At 43.7% G+C, this 17932-nt stretch overlaps 1 protein-coding gene across 4 annotated transcripts in view; it reads right to left on the bottom strand.

The window, feature by feature from the left end:
* Positions 1-15946, bottom strand: part of Dgkd (diacylglycerol kinase delta) — a 98347-nt gene extending 82401 nt beyond the window's left edge. For all 4 annotated transcript variants that reach the window (XM_085696961.2, XM_085696969.2, XM_085696973.2 and 1 more), the window contains exon 1: positions 15779-15946. In XM_085696961.2, the coding sequence (XP_085553087.2) occupies positions 15779-15934 (156 nt within the window). In that variant the 5' untranslated portion in view covers positions 15935-15946. The remainder of the gene's footprint in view (positions 1-15778) is intronic.
* Between the last annotated feature and the right edge of the window lie 1986 nt (positions 15947-17932).

Below are 17932 nucleotides of genomic sequence, written 5' to 3'. Positions count from 1 at the left end.
AACCATCTGTAATGAGATCTGGTGTCCTCTTCTGGTGTGCGGGCATACACAGAGGCAGAATGTTGTATACATAATAAATAAATAAATCTATTTAAAAAAAACTTACTCTAAACACTCAGCACTTGGGTCCTTAGAATACCTAAGTGTAGTCCTAGCCACCTGGAATAAAGACTAAACTGGCTGGTGGGCTATACTTAGATTCAGTCTGCTTTAATCTACCAGGTCTGGTTGTATTTTAGAAAGTTCCAGAGAAGAGGATGAGGACAGGCCTCTCTCCATCTCCCACAAGTGTTGCAGGGGCCACTTGTTTGTCCTGGCCGGCCAGCTAACATAGCCCCAAAATAACCACACAGAAACTGTATTAATTAAATCACTGCTTGGTTCATTAGTTCTAACTTCTTATTGGCTAATTCTTATATCTTAATTTAACCCATTTCTATTAATCTGTATATCGCCACATGGCAGTGGTTTACCAGGTAAAATTCTCAGCATCTGTCTCTGGTGGATCCATGGCATCTCTCTCTGACTCTGCTTTCTTCCTCCCAGAGCTCAGTTCCGCCTTCCCTGCCTACCTAAGTTCTGCCCTATCAACAGGCCCAAAGCAGTTTCTTTATTAACCAATGAAAGCAACACAAAAACAGAAGGTCCTCCTACACCACACAAGGGGAGCATACCACCCTCTATAACCACACTCAGAAGAACGCTCACTACTAGACTCTATGCATCACTCAGACCTTCACTGAAGGACAGTGCCCTGTTCTCAAATATAAAATAACACATGTTCCTGTGAGAAAACAGTTTATGTGAACTAAAAATGCTCCAAATTCTCTCTCTCTCTCTCTCTCTCTCGCTCTCTCTCTCTCTCTCTCTCTCTCTCTCACACACACACACACACACACACACACACACACGGTGGGGGGGGGGGGATGCCCTAATGTAATCTTCCCTCTGAATATCGTTTGTCACATAGCTAAAATACACTCTGTAAACATGACTTTTTGCCTTGTTGTTTCCCAACAGCACAAAGCATTGTCCCACTCAACCTTCCTCAATCGCCTGCAAAGCAGACTGTAGTAGGCCACGCCTGCTCTGGCTTGCTCAGTCACTGTCACTTTCCAGCTTGTGACTGGGACTAGTATGCCCTAGTATCCTCACAACCGTCACATGGTTATGAAGGTGAAATCAGCACACACACATACATACAAACAAAGAGAGAGAGAGAATACACAAGTGTGCACAGGTCAGCACTTTAGTACCAGTCAGTTTTATCATTCACTCACTGACAATGAACTGGAGAAGTCTGATGAATTGCTTTTTAAGATTTGCTTTCTTTTTGATTTTATGTATGTTGGTGTCTGAATATGGGTTTGTGCATGAGTGCAGTGCCTGCAGATGACAAAAGTGTCAGATTTGTGTAAATAGAGGTTTCTCTGTCCTGCCCTGTCCCACAGCCGCTTCTAAATAATCACTCAGAGGCTCAATATTAATTACAGAATATTTGGTCTATAATTCAGGTTTATTACTAACTAGTTCTTAATTTTAATTAACCCATTTCTATTCATCGGTGTATTGTCACATTGCTGTGACTTTTACCAGTGTGCTGGCATCGTTTCTTGGGCAACTAGTTCACATCTCTCTCAACCCCACCTTCTCTCTTCTTGTATTCAGTTTGGCTTTTTTGCCCAGCTATATTATGCTGTGCTATAGGCCAAAGAAGCTTTTATTATCAACCAATGAGGGCAACATATATTCATAACATACAGAAGGGTTATCCCACAGCATATCTGGAGCTAGAATTACAGAATTTTGAAGTAACTGATGTAAGTCCTGGGTATAATATGTACTCTTAACCTCAGTCATGTCTACAGCCCTTGACATGTTGTTGCTGGTTTGTTTCAGACAAGGTCTCACTGTGGAAACCAAGGTGGCTTTGAACTCACAGAGACCTGCCTGCCTCTGTCTCCAAAGTGTGAAACTAAAGGTGCACACCACCACACAAAACTTGACATGGTATTTTAATGTGAGGCTTTTTGCAACTTTAGTTTGGTCTGGTTTGATACTGGAGTTAGAGACTACAGCTTCACAGGTGCTGAGCATGTACATACTTAACAGCCTTAACAACCCTGGGTTCTACTTGTCCACTCAAAGCATGAAAGCATCCAGCCAGACAGAAAGAAGACCAGTAGCACTCCCAGATTCCCTTTGCTCAAAAGATTTTCATAAAGATTTCAAATGCAGACCAAAAGGGAAAATGGGGAGGGGTACATGCCTAGGTCTAAAGACATCAGTGTTATTTCAGACCTTATAAAGAGCTGTGCAAAGAGCTAAGTCAAGTGTATGCTTAGAGGGCTTGTAAGGGATGAAAGCAGACTTGCTTTTGAATGTTTTGACTGTTGAAAAAGTCTAACCATTAATCCTAGCACTTAGAACAAAGCAGGAGGATCACTAGTTCAAGGTCATCCTGAGCTACGTGATAGATTCTAGATCTCAAACAAGATCCTGTCTCAAAACCACCACCAACCCCAAAAAAATAAAAACCTTCATTAATGCAGTGTCACTCAGGAGGTGGAGACAAAGAATCATCAGGAGTTGAAAGCCCGACTGAGTCACAGGGAGACCCTGTACAAACGAAAACAAAACAAAAATCTCCAAAAGTGTCAAGACAACAAATTCTTCCTAGAAGGCACTTTCACTGGGTCACCTGCACTTGAGATTGCAGCTGGAGAGCTGTGACAACTGAAAACCCCATCGACTTTACGTCACACCAGATAAGAAAAACAACTCCAAATGGTCAGACTAAATATAAGAGCTAAAACAATAAAGCTTCAGAAGTTCATAGGACTGTATCATCTTGACCTTGGGTTTAGCAATGGCTTCTTAAAATATAACACCAAAAGAACAAGCAACAAATGGGAGCGGGGAATGAAGACGTCTCTAAAATTAAAAACTTTTATATCTGTAAATGATAGTACAGGCTTGGAATTCTAGCACTTGGTGGGCTGAAGCAGAGGATAGAGAGCTTGAGGCCAGATGGGTCTTAGTAAGACTTAAAAAAAAAAAAAAGAGGGAAGGAGGGATCCTCTTCAATATTCCCATAAGTACAAAGTATCACTCATCAGGGAATCTGAGTAAAATTCAACTGAAGGCAAGAGATTCCTCCCCAACATGACTAGAACCCATTCTTCACCTGGGATGCAACAGTGCAGGGTGGTAGGAGACTGCTAAATACCCATAAATCGAGGACATAGTCTACAACAAACACTAAAAAAGGAACTGCACAGGTGAGGCTGCACAGCTAGAGACATTCAGCATTTCTTCCAGCAAGTACTTACATGATAGTACTAACTAGTTAGTCAAAATAAAATGGAGACCATAGGTAGGCTGAAGAGAATATATGTCATAAAGCACGAGCATGACTATGAATTGAATTATTATAGAAAATAGAAAGCTGATTTAGAAAACTCATGCTGCTGGGTTGGAGGAGTGACTCAGGAGTAGATACTTTGCCAAACATGGGAATAACATGGATTTCATCTGAGATTGGTTGGGATAGAGAAGAGAAAAGGCTAAAGAGGAGAAAGGGAGGGAAGGCATGCACATGTGCTTCTCTTCATTAGTAAGATCCAGGAAGACACTACTTCTATTTTTAAAAAAATTAAATTAAGCATTTTTCAAAGTACAGGGAACATCAAAATGAGAACAGGATGAAATTTAAAAGACAACAAGCTAAGATGCAGGCAAAGATTAGAAAAAGAAGAAAAATTCATCACATGACATCAGAATTAAAATCCAACTTGAAGAGCTAATGCGGAAAATGTACAATACACAATGATATCAGCAGCAAAACTGAGGCTCCCTGAATACTGCAGGTTAAATCAAGAGAGATGAGATATAACCATGGACACAGTGGTCAGACCATCTGGCCTACAAAAAATAAGAACTGTCCAAAATAATACATGAAGATACAACAGGAGACCAAAGAGGACCTGCTAGGGAGAAGGTTGCCAGACTTTTTCAGGAGGCAAATTCAAGCCTAAACCTAATCCAATGCATAAAGGGTTAAGCAAAGGCCCACAAGCCTGAAGTACCAAGACCAATAGGCACTCCTGTCCTAGGCAGAGAAGGGAGATATACAGTGTCACACTCTGCACAACTCCTCTGCGACAGGATGCACCTGTGTCCCATTTGCCACACAACTACAACTCTGAGGCTCTATCTTCAAGATGAAGCAAATGGTAATACAGCAGGCAGGTCTACAAAGACTACAGCTGGGATAGAGAGCTATCTCAAAAAAAAAAAAAAGAGATAATGAAAACATCAAAATCAAAAACTTCCAACCTGGTCTACATAGCAAGTTCCAAATGGTCTGGGCTACATAACATAGATACCCTGTATTTAAAAAAAAAAACCCTGACTGCCCTGGGGGACGGAGGGGAAGGAGGGGGGGAGTGGAGGGTGTTGGGAGGGGGGCGGAAATGGAAACTTTTATAATTTAATAAAATTTACAAAAAAAAATAAAAAAATAAAAAAATAAAAATAAAAAAAAAAAAACTGTCAGGTCAGCAACATGGTTCAGTGGGTAAAAATGCTCATCCCTGGAACTTATAGTAAAAAGGAGAGTACCAACTACCAAAAGTTCTCTTGTACTTTATAAGTACAAGCAAATACACAAATACACATAAAATATTAAGTAAAAATTTTTATTAAAAATAGCTAGGTATGGTGACACACGCCTTTGATCTCAGTGCTTAGGAAATAGAGGCAGGCATATTACTGTGAATTTAAAGTCAGCCTGATCTATGTATGTAGTGAATTCCAGGCCAGCCAGAGATATACAGTGAGACCCTATCTCAGAACCAAAATTAATAAAAAATTAAAACAAAAATCATGACTTGCTAGATGTTGTGTCACATGCCTATACTCCCAGCATTTGGGAGACTAAGGCAGAAGGATCTTAATTTCAGGCCAGCCTGAACTGTATACATAGTGACAACATAGGCAACAACAACATAATGTGAGCCAGGCGGTGGTAGCACACACACCTTTAATCCCAGCACTCAGAAGGCAGAGGCAGGTGGATCTCTGAGTTCAGGGCCAGCCTAGTCTACAGAATGAGTTCAAGAACATCCAGGGCTACACAGAAAACCTCTGTCTCAAAAAAAGAAAAACAAAACTACACACACAGAGAGAGAGAGAATAAGTAGCAGAACAGAGGATTCAAGGATTCTCCATTTTATACACTCAGACAAGTATTATACTTAAAGGTTAAAAAATGTGTGTAAAAGCTGGGGAAAAAAGGTGTTTGCACAATGCCTAGGAAGCACCACTCAGATAACTTACTAATTGAAAAGAACGCCACGTGTCTATGAAAACATCTAATGATGATAACTCAGAGAGACAAGATGCCAGGACACAGCTTCTGTGGAATGCATAACAGAGTTCAGAGTTTCTCCAAACACCAGCCTGTATCTTAAAGAGTCTCTGAGACCTCTCACTTCCAGGTTACAGGAAACATAGGATAAAAGAACAATGTGAAAAGACCCATAAGGAAACAATCAGACAGAGATCTTACAAGACAGTTGCCCTTACCTCTTAAGCATTTACTGTCATGGTGGGGTGAAAGGGAGGGAGCTTTTCTTGCTTAAGAAACTAGAGCCAAGATAATCAGCTCAATGCATATACTGACTAGTACCTGTCCTAGGAGGGAAGCCATAAAGGCACTTGGATTCGGTCAGGGAAATGTAAAATTTATCTGGATATCTGATGTTAGTGTATTGTGTTAGTGTGTTTTAGGTACAAAGACCTGCTATGATAGAGGAGAAGCTATGGTGTGTTTAGGAGGTACCTGCTGAGGTATTTTGGGATGGCCTGCAGACCACTCTTCTGCTGAAACCAAGTCACTTGCCTTTTCCAGCCTTCACTCAAGCTCCGCTACATCTCTTCCCTGCCCTCCCTTCTGTCTCTGAATATCCAAATCCACTGTCACGCTCACCTATCTCTGGGCTGGGAAAAACCATCCCCATAGCTGCTACACAGTGATTTGGGGCAGGGTGGAGAGGAGGGAAAAGCTTAATCCAGTATAACACACAGGGGTGGGGATGATCAAAACAAAACCCCCAAGTTGGTTCTTATTCACTTATGGCATCTGCCTTAGAAAAAGGGCCTCATTGCCTCATGAGAGTCATCAACCTCTTCCAGCAGAGTCCTCTCTTAGAATGCTCTCAAACCCAGCTAATTGTATCCACCCTGGTACAGTCTACCATCATCCCTACCCGTGGGAACTGGCAGCATCTTCTCAAGCAACCACCACCAGAGCCATCTTGTCAATTTGGATACTATTAACAGACTTCTTACCTCTTAATGAAGCTTCCAACACAGCTCTCCAGCCTCCTTTTACCTGTACCTATAACTGCTTTTAGCTGATTTCCTCAGTTCCCTCCTGTAACAACACTTGTGCATACCTTTCTTTTTTAAACAAAGTATTCTATTTTCTTTGGATTCAGTGTGTTATCTTTGAATTTCATGCCTTTCCAACATGTCTTCTTTTCTAGTGCCTACAGTAATTGATGGAAATTTTCTCTAGATGTGACTCCAACTACATCCTACTCAATGTTGTGCTTGCTTTGTTTGGCTGGTTGGTTGGTTGATTCAGTTGGTTTGGGTTTATTTTTTGTTGGTTGTTGATTCATTGGATGATTGGTTGGTTGGTTGGTTGGTTGTTGGTTGGTTGGTAATTGGGTGGTTGGTTGGTAGTTGGTTGCTGGTTGTTTGGTTGCTTGTTGGCTGTTGGTCGGTAGTTGGTTGTTGGTTGGTAGACGGGGAGTTAGTTGTTTGGCTGGTTGTTGGTTAGTTGGTTGGTAGTTGGTTTGGTTAGTTGATTGGTTGGTAGTTGGTTGGAGGTTAGTTGGTAGCTAGTTGTTGTTTGCTTGTTGGTTGTTTGGTTGGCTGTTGTTTGGCTGGTTCGTTGTTATTTATTGTTTGTTTGTTTGGTTGGTTGGTTGTCAGTGTTTGGGGCTTTTATTTAAGAGGAAGGGTTTTAGCCTGTAGCCCCACCTGTTCTCACACTCACACTCCTGCCTCAGCCTCCTACGTGCTGGAATTACAAATACATACATATTTTTTTGCTATCATCAACTCAAAAAGTATTTCTAGCTTTCTTTGGCCCACAAATTACTTAGAAATAGACTCCTAAATCTCCATATGCACTCTCAGGATTTTCTTTGTCTTTTTTAATTCCTCTGTTATCAGAAAACATATTCTGTACAGTTGCATTCCTGTGAACATTGCTGAAACTTGCCTTGTAATCAGGACATGAGGGATTCTAGCAAATGTGTCTATACATTTGAGAATTAAATTCTGTGGTTGTCATGTTATTGGATTCTGCTACATCCTTACATTCTTTTTGTTTACAGTTTCCTTACATTCTGCTTTGTCCTAACACCACCTGAGACACATACATTAAATTGCTCCACTATGAAGCTGTGTATGGTGATGCACACCTGTAATCCCAGCACTCAGGAGACTGAGGCAGGAAGACTGCTGTGAATCTGAGGCCAACAAGAGCCTTGTAACAAGACACTGCCTCAAAAAAAATAATAAATCCTGCTGTGACTTAAGGAAGAGGGTATTGCTTTGTTTTGTTTTGTAACAAGGTCTCAAGTATCCCAGGCTAGCCTCAAACAAAGCAGCAAAGAGTGCGGCAGAGGGTGACCTTAAACTTCTGACCCTCCCGCCTCTATGTCTCCTAGGAATGCTAAGGGTTGTGTGCTACCAGACTGTGGACATTTGGGATTCCTGTTATACTTATGTTAATTTTTCTTTTACATAGCTTGAGGTGGCATTATTACATACTTATAAGTTTCTTATAAGTTTTCAATTATTGAACCTGAAATATTTTATAAGCTCATTTATCAGTATGATACCTTTATATATAACTTTGGCCTTGGCCTACTTTATTGGATATTAAAGCTAATACATCAATTTTCTTTTGGTTAGTCTTTGCATTACTTTCCCCATTGCTTTATTTTTAATCTCTTTACATCTGCATTTTAAATGTGTCATTTTAAATAGCTTAGGTAAGTTTAGTTTACACACTCTCTCTTAGCTGGAACTTAAATCCACTTACATTTATATGGTGCTGGACTAAAACCCAGGACTTCATGCATGCTAAGCAAATGAGTACATACTCTATTTCTGTGCTACATTCCCCTAACTTAAGACAACATAAGCTTATGACTACACTAAGACTTTAGACTCCTTCTTGCTTGCTTCCTTTTTGTCTCACTTGTTCAGCATCCCTTTTTTTTCTCTTTTTTTGCCTTCTTTTCTAGAGTTTATTATATCATTTCTGCTAAGTTTCAAACACAGCAAAATTGGCTAAAATGCCTATTTAACAAATTAAAGTGGGCCTCCAGATTCCCCCAGCAACCCTCAGTCCCTACCTGTTACAGAGTATGGCTGGCATACACCATCCTCTATTCTGAATTCTACAGTCCAGAGGCTGGGCTGCCCTTCCCCAAGAGGCTCTTTCCTATGTAATCCAGACATTTTGGTTATCCACCCCTTTTGTATCTTTGGCCTCCAGACTGCTACACCTTGTTCCCTTCTTTCTCTTCTCCCTTCCACTGTCTCTCTCTCTCCACAGGGCCCAGCTCAGTTTGGTCATGTCCACTCCGGACTCTCCCAGATGTCCCTGTCTCTGCCTATGCTCTCCCTTTTATCTACAATAAACTTTCTTCTCTACCATACTTAGGAGCAGTTATGTCCTTTCCTTTCCTTTTTTTTCTCTCTCTCTTTTTTTTCCATTCAATTTCCCAGTCCTTGATTTATAGCATCACACAGTCCACAGCTATTTTAGAGCTACCACACAGATTAGGACTCATATCTTTAACTAGTTTAACATTAAATAGCTTTTTAAAAGTTTTACTGTTTACCTTTCTTTCATGACATTATTGTATTTAATCTATACGTGTTTTAAACCCAACGACAAAGTTACTATCCACAGTCAATAACCACCTGATCTTTTTCGCACAAACACCCTGCATATTGTGCATATTATTCTTCATTCCTTCTAACAATTTGAACCTTTCACTTGAGGTCATTTTCCTTTAGATCTTGAATATGTTCTTTACAGAAACACGGTTTGTTTGGGTTCGCATCATTGGGGTCAGCTCATTGTTGGGGGCTGGTTTTGCTCCATAAAGAATCCTTGGGTTCAGCTTCTCCCAGGACTTAAATTTCAACTGACTTCTGGGTCCTGTGGTTTCTGTTAATAACACTGCTATTGCTGGGCAGGTGGTGGCGCAAGCCTTTAATCCCAGCACTCAGGAGGCAGAGGCAGGTGGATCTCTGTGAATCTGAGGTCAGCCCGATCTGGACCTAAGTCCAGGACAGGCTCCAAAGCTACAAAGAAACCCTGTCTCAGAAGGAAAAAAAAAAAAAAGCACTGCTATTAACCTGACACTCACTCTCTGAGGGGCTTCTCTCTGACGGCTATCTTTCTGTTCACTATAGCTTTACCATTGTATATGGGATGCCCTGGTGTGTGTGCTTTTCTTGTGGATGGTGTCTTCTATTGGCTGCAGGATAGTCTCAATAGTTACCCTTTCAATTCCTGTTTCTGTTCAAGTCTCTGTCTCATGACAGTCAAATACAAGTCAGACCTTCTCATCTGCCCTCTTCAGATGTTTCCTTTTTAAAATATTATTACACTTATCTATTTATTTGGACAGGGGGATGCTTGTGCTGTGGTATACATGAGGTGATCAGAGAACAACTTTCTGGAATTGGTTCTCTCTTTCACGGTGTGGGTCTTAGGGATTGAACTCAGGGCACTGGACTTGGTGGCGAGTCCCTTTACCCTCTTAGTCATCTCCCCATCACCAGATGTTTACATTCTTCATGTCCTCAGGTTTCCCTGTAGCTGTTTCCTTTGGAGCTATGTTCTGGGTCACTGCAGTTTCGTAGGTATATCTACTACTTCACTGACTACTTAGTTTTGTTTATAACAATCTTTAGTCTTAGAACCTTCATTTGACTGTTGGGTATAATTTCAGATTGTCTGAAAATTCTAATGGTCCTTTATCTGCTTGGACATAAGTATAAAGGCAATGTCCATAACAAATTTTAAAGGCAATGTTCATCTGTCTTGATAGTTGGCTATCTGTTAGCTTGGGTTTAGAGTTTTTTGTTTGGTTTCATTTTGTTTTTATTGTTGTTGTTTTGGTTTTTCAAGACAGGGTTTCTCTGTGTATCCCTGGCTATCCTGAAATTGAATCTATAGACCAAGCTGACCTTGAATTCAGAGGTGCACCTGCCTCTGCCTCCTGAGTGCTGGAATTAAAAGTGTGCACCACTGATGCCCAGCTGCATGTGTGGAAGACAGAGGACAATCCTGTGGAGTTGGCTCTTTGCTTCAACCTTTAGGTGGGTTCTAGGGATCAAACAGGCTTCTGGGCTTACGAGGCAAATGCCTCTTGCTAGCCATCTGAGCCATCTTGCTAGCACCAGTAGCTCGCTATTTATACATGACTTCTTCCTCTGGGTCTTTGGATCCAAAGTTCCTCTTATTAAGACACCAGACGTCAAAGTCCACCCTTAATTCAAGATCTTTAGCTAACTGCAAAGACTCAATAAGATCATATCTGAGGTTGGGCTAGATCGTATTTTGGGGAGACACTATACCTACTACAGACCCCAGTACTAATTCCAAAGACAAATGCAATACAAATGTCACATTCACATTTATCAAGCACCATGCTCCTCTTCAGAGTCTAGCCAGTATCTTACATCAGGCACTGCAACTTAGCATTGCACTCACCAATGTGGCTCAAGCAGATATAGGCAGCTCTCCCTGTGTTCAGGTTAGTCTCACTCTGATCTTTTCAAAGTATTCTGGCCTCATTAACATCATCTCTTCTGATTAATTTTATGGCTGGACTTCTGACTTACCTCTGACTGGACTCCTGGCTTACCTCTCTGAAAGTTGATGCTGATCAAGAGGGTAGCAAGTGCCTGGCACAACACTTGACATGTCAAGATCTGAAGACCTTACTAAGACTAACCCGAACATCTTTGTATAGCAGCTATTGTTTTCTGGGTTTGAAGAGATGGAAGAGTTTTTCCTTCTAGGGGTTGCTGGTCTAGTGGAGAGATGACTCCTGTACATGTGACATTATTACATAGTAAATGCTATGGAAGATTTGAACATTTATAGGGCCAGAAGTGTCAGTCACTCAATGACACAGCACTTGCCTAGCCCACATGAGGCCCTGGATTCATCTCTAGCATAGGGGAAAAAAATGAAAGAAAAAAAATCTTACACTATTTCATACCTACTAGAACAGCTATAATAAACAAAAGGTAAGTATGACTAAGGATGCAGAGACCTGGAGCCTCCTCCTCACACACAACACTGTTGAAAATGTAAAATGGTGCAACACTCTAAGATATCCCAGAAGTTCCTCAAAGCAGCTCCTCAAAAGGTTAAACAGTGTTTCCATATGGCCCAAAAATTCTACTCCTAGGTATATACCCAAGAGAAATGAGGACATGTCTACACAGAACAAAAGGACATGCGCACACATGTTCATAGAGGTGTTTTGAAAGGCCAAAAAGCAGAAGTAACCCTAATATCCATTCATTTAAAAGTGTATAAAATGAAGCATATTTCTATTGTGGAATATTAGGTAATAAACAGATATAGTACTGACACATACTATAACTTGGAGGAATTCTGAAAATACACTGAATATAAGTACAATGATATGTATGAGTACTCTAAAAAAGCCCATCACTTTATACACTAACTTTTATAAAAATTACATAGCTGAATGAAACAAAACACAAAAGAAAACATACTAAATGAGTCTAGTTCTAGAAAATAATCAGAATGGAGAAGCACAGAGACAGCAAGAACATGAGTAGTTGCCTAGGGTTAGGAGAGCTGAGAGGAAACGGGTGATGAAAATGTTCTAAAATTGGCTGTGGTGACGGTTGCACAACTGTGAATATACTAACAGCCACCCAACTATACAGTCTTTTTGTTTGTTTGTTTCTTAAGACAGAATCTTGTTAACATAGCCTCTGCCTCAACCTCCAGAGCACATGGGATTACAGACGTGTGCCACTACACTCAGCTGATCCGTACTTACATGAATAAGTCGAATGACATGTGAGTTATCTTCCCCACTCCCAACCCCTTTTTTAAAACAGGGCCCTGTACCCCAGGCTGGTTTCCAAAATGATCCTAAACTCCTGATTCTCCAGCTCCCATCTCCAATGACTACATGCATGTCCCACCACACTTGGTTTATTTGGTACAGGGCTTTCACCTGTAGGTGAGCATTCTACCCACCTTCCCAGGCACAGTTGTTTCATAAACCTGACTTTTTCAAGTCTTTTAAACTTGAGGGCTGGGAATATATAGCTCAGTTGGTAGCAGCTTATCTAGCATTGAGGCCCTGAATTTAATTTCCAGAACTGCAAAACTAAGAGTGGTAGGCATGTGACAATGAGGTGGGACAAAAGGACAGAAGTTCAAGGTCATCCTCAATGTAGACAGTTCAAGGCTAGCCTGGACTACATGAGACCCTGTCCCTTCAAACAGTAAAATAAGAAATAAAACTTGAACCCTTTACTTAATTTCTACTAATTTTCATTTCACAAAGGAAAAAAGAAGCTTTATACTTGAAATCAGAAACATAAACATTTCTTTGGGGTGTTTATGCCTTTAATCCCAGCACTTAGAGGCAGAGGAAGGCAAATAACTGAGTTTGAGGCCAACTTGGTCTACAAACCGAGTTACAGGACATCCAAGGCTACAAAGAGAAACCCTAGCTCAAAAAAGAAAAGAAAGAAGATATACAAACATTCCTATATTCAAATTTTTTTAAAAATTTAACTTTTTAAAAACATAACAAAATTCTATCTTAAATAATAGCAAAGCTATTATTTACTCAAATTTCAAAATATGCTCCCAAGTGCTTATGAGCTCATTGCTCAATGCATTAATTACCTGTTTTCTCTTCCCACCCTAGCTATGTGGTCTTGGAGTCATTATTGTATATTGTGGTCAGAGAACACAAATGAAGTCATGTGTTTTCTAGGGGCAAATTCAACTGCAAAGAATTCAAACAAACGAAATCAATCAAACATGTCATAAATAGTCATCTCAAATCTACACAAGTCAAATTTTCAGGAGACGCTTAGAGGAAAACGTTCAAAACTTCTTATGACCAGAAGATGTATGAGGAGATTAGTAAGGCTTCTTTCTCTACAGGACTACCCTAGAGTCTTGTTTCTCAAAGCATGCTTCCTGGACAGCAGTATCAACGACTTTAGAAGCCTACTAAAAATACACATTCTAAGGCCCCAGTCAATCCTCCTCATCCAGCATCAGGGAGTTAACAGTTTACACTAAAATCTGAAGACCACTACCAATTTTCCCCTAAATGAAGATGGCTAGAGGATGCAGTAGACTAATGTTTGGAAAGCCTGTCATACATACAGCTCTGATTCTGGGCCAGCTGATCCTCGGATCCATCTCTGGTTCTTCTGATGTGTTTCAAATTGCAGAGGAGGTGACCTTTACAGGCAGGATGCCCAGGCAGAAAGAAGTTAGTATACATGTAGAGGCAGCTCTATCCTCCCAGAGCTCTGTCGGGTGGGACTCCACAATTCCAGTTTCTAGAGGAGACCCACTGCCTCTGTGGTCTCCTCCCTTAGACTTTTGTCCCTCCACTGTGGTAGCAGTGACTTCCTGAATGTTACTTCATCTCCCAATTGCCTCAATGACTATAGCTTCCACGCTCTGTTCTCCAGCACCTGTGTCACAGCTCCCCTGAACTGAACCCCTCTGGCCAAACAGTGAGAGAGGGTTCTGATCACATCATTTGGAAACTTGCACTATGCACCACACACATATACCAAAAAATAAAAAATAAAAAAAAATTGTGCATGGCCTCTCTACTACAAAAGGGAGTTCTTGCACACACAGTAAATCTCACAATTCCCACATCTTGACAAGCTCTAGCAACCCAGAAGGAAAATCAGCCCTGAGCTATCTGTACAGCAGATGTGAACGTATTCTGAACACAAGTCCTCGGGATGTATTTTTAACACAATAACCACCACTCCCCCCACCAACCAGAACAGCTGGTAAAGCAGCTTTTGTTTTCATCCTGAGGAAATAAAATCTTGACCAATAAAATGCTGGACTCACTTGAAGCTCTGAGGAGTCCATCCTCTCTTGGCCTTCATTTCATCACTCCATTCAATCACAGGATCTAACCTGCCTCACACCAAGCCCTAGGAAAGGGCATTCCTATTGGTATCAGGGCTCCCTAAACATGTTCCTGGGGCACATCTGCTCATTACTCCCAGGCTTAGAATGGCCTTCACTGGTGCTTTCTTGACGGCTGGTCCTTCCCATCTGGCCCTGGATGATCTTTCCTGCCTCTTCCCCTCAACCTGAGCCACTGATCATTTCCAAGTGTGCCCAAACTTTCAGATGCAATGTTCAAATTTTCCACAGCAATCACTATGTTACAACAAGAATAGGGGTCCTCTTCCTACCTGATCGGTAACCCTTAGATGAAGAAATTGCCTCCCGTCAGTGAGATCCTCATCAAGGTTCAAACCCAGGCCCATGTTTTACTACTTCTGCCACCCTGGGCAAGTCACTTAACTGCTCCACTTCAGTTCCCAACCCATTAGAGCACAATGAGGGATACTAGTTACCACCAACTCTAAATAAACTAGCCCAAGTACCCAAAGCTAGCCCAAGAGAAACTGGAGAATCGTTACATACAATTGCTCTATCATCGCCGGGGCTGCTCATGTTAATAGTTAGAATAGCACAGGTGTTCGATCCCACGTGAAGAATGACTGGGGCACCTCACACAACAGGGTAACACGGCAGCACCTCAATGTGCCTCCCCACCCCCCTCCAATCGCAAGTAACGGAGGCTGACAGATGATAAAGCAAGAAATGGCTCTCCCAGTAAACTAACTGGCCGCGGAGGAAAAGCGCACTGCAGCAGGATGAGCTAGCCCGTGCCAGCCGGAACTGCCAAGGATGCCCCACGGTGGCAACCTGCTCTCCGCCACCTGTCCAGCCACCTGCCTGAGGAAGCCCTTCCAACCAGGAGGGCTCACCTCGGCAAGACATCAGACGCAGCTTTCAAGAGGAACAAGGAAGGGAAAGCAAAAGGTGCAACTTTATTCTTCAGGAAAGAAAACAAAAAGGCATGCGTCTCTCGGCACTGCATCCCGAGCGGCTGGAGTTCTCCGCGGAGACTTCTGTGCCCAGCAGCTGAGGAGTCCCCGGCTTTCCCGAGGAGAGAGGGAGAAGCGGCCACTACACGCGCATCCCTGCCCTTTGCGGACCCGGGGGGTGGGTGAGGACCCCGCAGCTGGGGGGGGGGGCACTGGAGGGTGAGGCCAATATAGGTGAGTACGGGAAGCAGAGCCCGGTTCTCAGACGTACAGACCCCTCCCGGGCCTCGGGGAGAGGGCGTCTGTGGTCCCCAGAGCGACCCAGCAGCACGCCGGGCCTCAGTCTCCACAGTGGCGGCGCCCACCTGCGCCCAGTCCCCGCAGCCCCGTCCCCGCGGCCCGGTCCCCGCGGCCCGTTAGGCGGCGGCGCGCTCGGCCCGGCGGCAGTGATCGCGGGACCTCGGCCGGGCAGGGCCTGGGCGGCCGCTCGCACACACGGTCACGGGCCTCGGCAGGGACCGCGGCGTGAGGGGCGCGCGCCCGGCCGACGCCGCGGGCTCACCTTCTGCCGGATCTGGCCCGACGTGGACACCTTACGGATAAGCTTCTGTGGGGAGCCGGGCTCAGCCTCGGGTTCGCTGTCGGAAGACTCCTCAGGCGGCGGCGGCTGAGGCGGCTGAGGCGGACCCGGCGGAGGGGCGCCCGCCGCCGCCGCCATGCTGCCCGGCCAGCGCGCGCGCCGCGGGGGGGGCGGGGCGGGGCGGAGATGGGATGGGCCGAGCGCCCGGGGCGGGGCCTGAAGTGGGGCGGGGCCTAGAGGCCGGCCGCCCCACCCCACCGCGACCCCATAGGCAGTGGGCGCAGACGCAGGCTTGTCCAGTCGTGGTTGTTTCTGCCTGACCCACCTCTTTCCTTCTTCTGTCATCTGTCGTTTTCTTCTTGGAACACATTTCTGTTTCTTGTTTCCAAGTACACTTTGCTTTTTTCACACCCGAGTATGTGACCTCTAGGAGGCCGCTGTACTATGTTGGTGAAACAGTTTGCAGAGTGAATGCGTGCATACATGTCCACCAGGAGGAAGAGAAGACAGAACTTTAAGGCCACTGTAAAGGAGAGAAGGAGAAAGTAGACTGGGCTTCTCCCTAACCCGGAAACCGTGTTCTAGGTGGAGGCCAGATCTGTGTTGTAGCTTAGAGGAAAGAAAATGGCATTAAGGTAAAAACCCAGAGAGCTTGTGCGGTCAAATGAGGCTTTGAGGACCTGAATAGGGGGACTGGTCTTTTCTACTGAGGCCTGAGGGCGGCAAGTAGCTAGGGGAGAGAGGGTCAGAAGGGAAGAGTTAAACTGGTCCTGGCTGGTCACAAAGCTGGGAGCTATGATCCAGGCTTTGAAGTATTGAGGCAAGTAGCCACCCTGAATTACTGGGTGGGGCTGAGAGATAGAAAAGGGAACTGAGATTCATAAGGGAGTGATCAGAATGAACTCTACACTGGGGCAAAAGAGGAGAATATGTAGTTGGAGAAGGAGTCGCTTGAATTTGGACTGTTTGGGGCACACTGAAATGGAAAAGGATTCAGTGCCATCTAGGAGAATGTGCTACCCTTCTACTGTGCCTGGCTGGAAGGGGTTAAGTCAGCGGGGTCTGCCTAGCCATCTCCTCACCCATTCAGAAGGCTGTTGCTAGAGACTCAGGAACCTCTGTCCTGCCCACCAGTTGGCAGGCTCTGACCCTCCCCACACTGGACCACTCTTGCCAGAGGCAATATAAGTCAAACACCGCCAGGAGCCACAGGATGCCATCTGCCACAAAGATGAAGCCAGGACCCTCACGGCCAGCACAGAGGATGACCAAGCCCAATGCAGGAATGTTGTAGAAAAGATCTGAGACCCCTGGGTGAACCGAGACACTCTACCCTATGCTGTAGCCACTAGCTCCATGCAACTACTTATATTTAAATCCCAATTAACTAGCACTAGGGAGTTCATGACCCACCTAAGCTCTAGAATGACATTTTTAAAAAGAACAAAAAATAAAAACTCCAATTAACTAAGAAAAAAAATCAGTTCCTCAATGGCACTCATCACATTGACAGCCCTCAGTAGCCACATGTGGCTTTAACATTTACCAGAGTGGATGTCCTTGCATCACAGCCCAAGTTCTACTGCACTTGAGAGTGATAACTCCCAAATATGGAGCCCCTGTCCCTGCTGAATGAGACACAGCTCTCAGCCACACCCCACAGCACCAGCGGGGAGGCTCAAGCATCACTCCCTAAGGAACTCAGACCAACTCATTCCCGAGTCTGGGGCTGGTCTCCCAGGAAGCCAAGGCCTGGGGAAAGTTTCTATCATAGGAAGAACACGGACAAAAAGACAGGGTATGGGGCTGAAGGAGGCTCGCCATGATTCGGTACTGAAGTCTTGACCTCAAGGCCCCCAAGTCACAAGAATGTGACTGTGACAGTATTTGTAGAGCGGGTCTTTAAAAGGTAACTGTGGGGACAGTGAGATGGCAAGGAAGGGTGTTCACTGTCAGAATGACAACTTGAGCTCAATCCCTAAAACTCATATGGCAGAAAGAAAAATAAAAACTCCTCTGACCTCGACACATGTGCCATGGTACACACACACCTATTCATGCCACTAAATAAAATTTTTTAAACATTAAAAAGTGTTTTTTTAAGAAAGGGAAACGACATTAAGATGAGGCCATAAT

This window comes from Myodes glareolus, chromosome 1 (assembly GCF_982192425.1).
Source record: "Myodes glareolus chromosome 1, mMyoGla1.1, whole genome shotgun sequence".
Classification (NCBI taxonomy): domain Eukaryota; kingdom Metazoa; phylum Chordata; class Mammalia; order Rodentia; family Cricetidae; genus Myodes; species Myodes glareolus.
The sequence above is the reverse complement of the archived record's forward strand: the minus strand, read 5'-3'. Positions and strand labels throughout refer to the sequence as shown.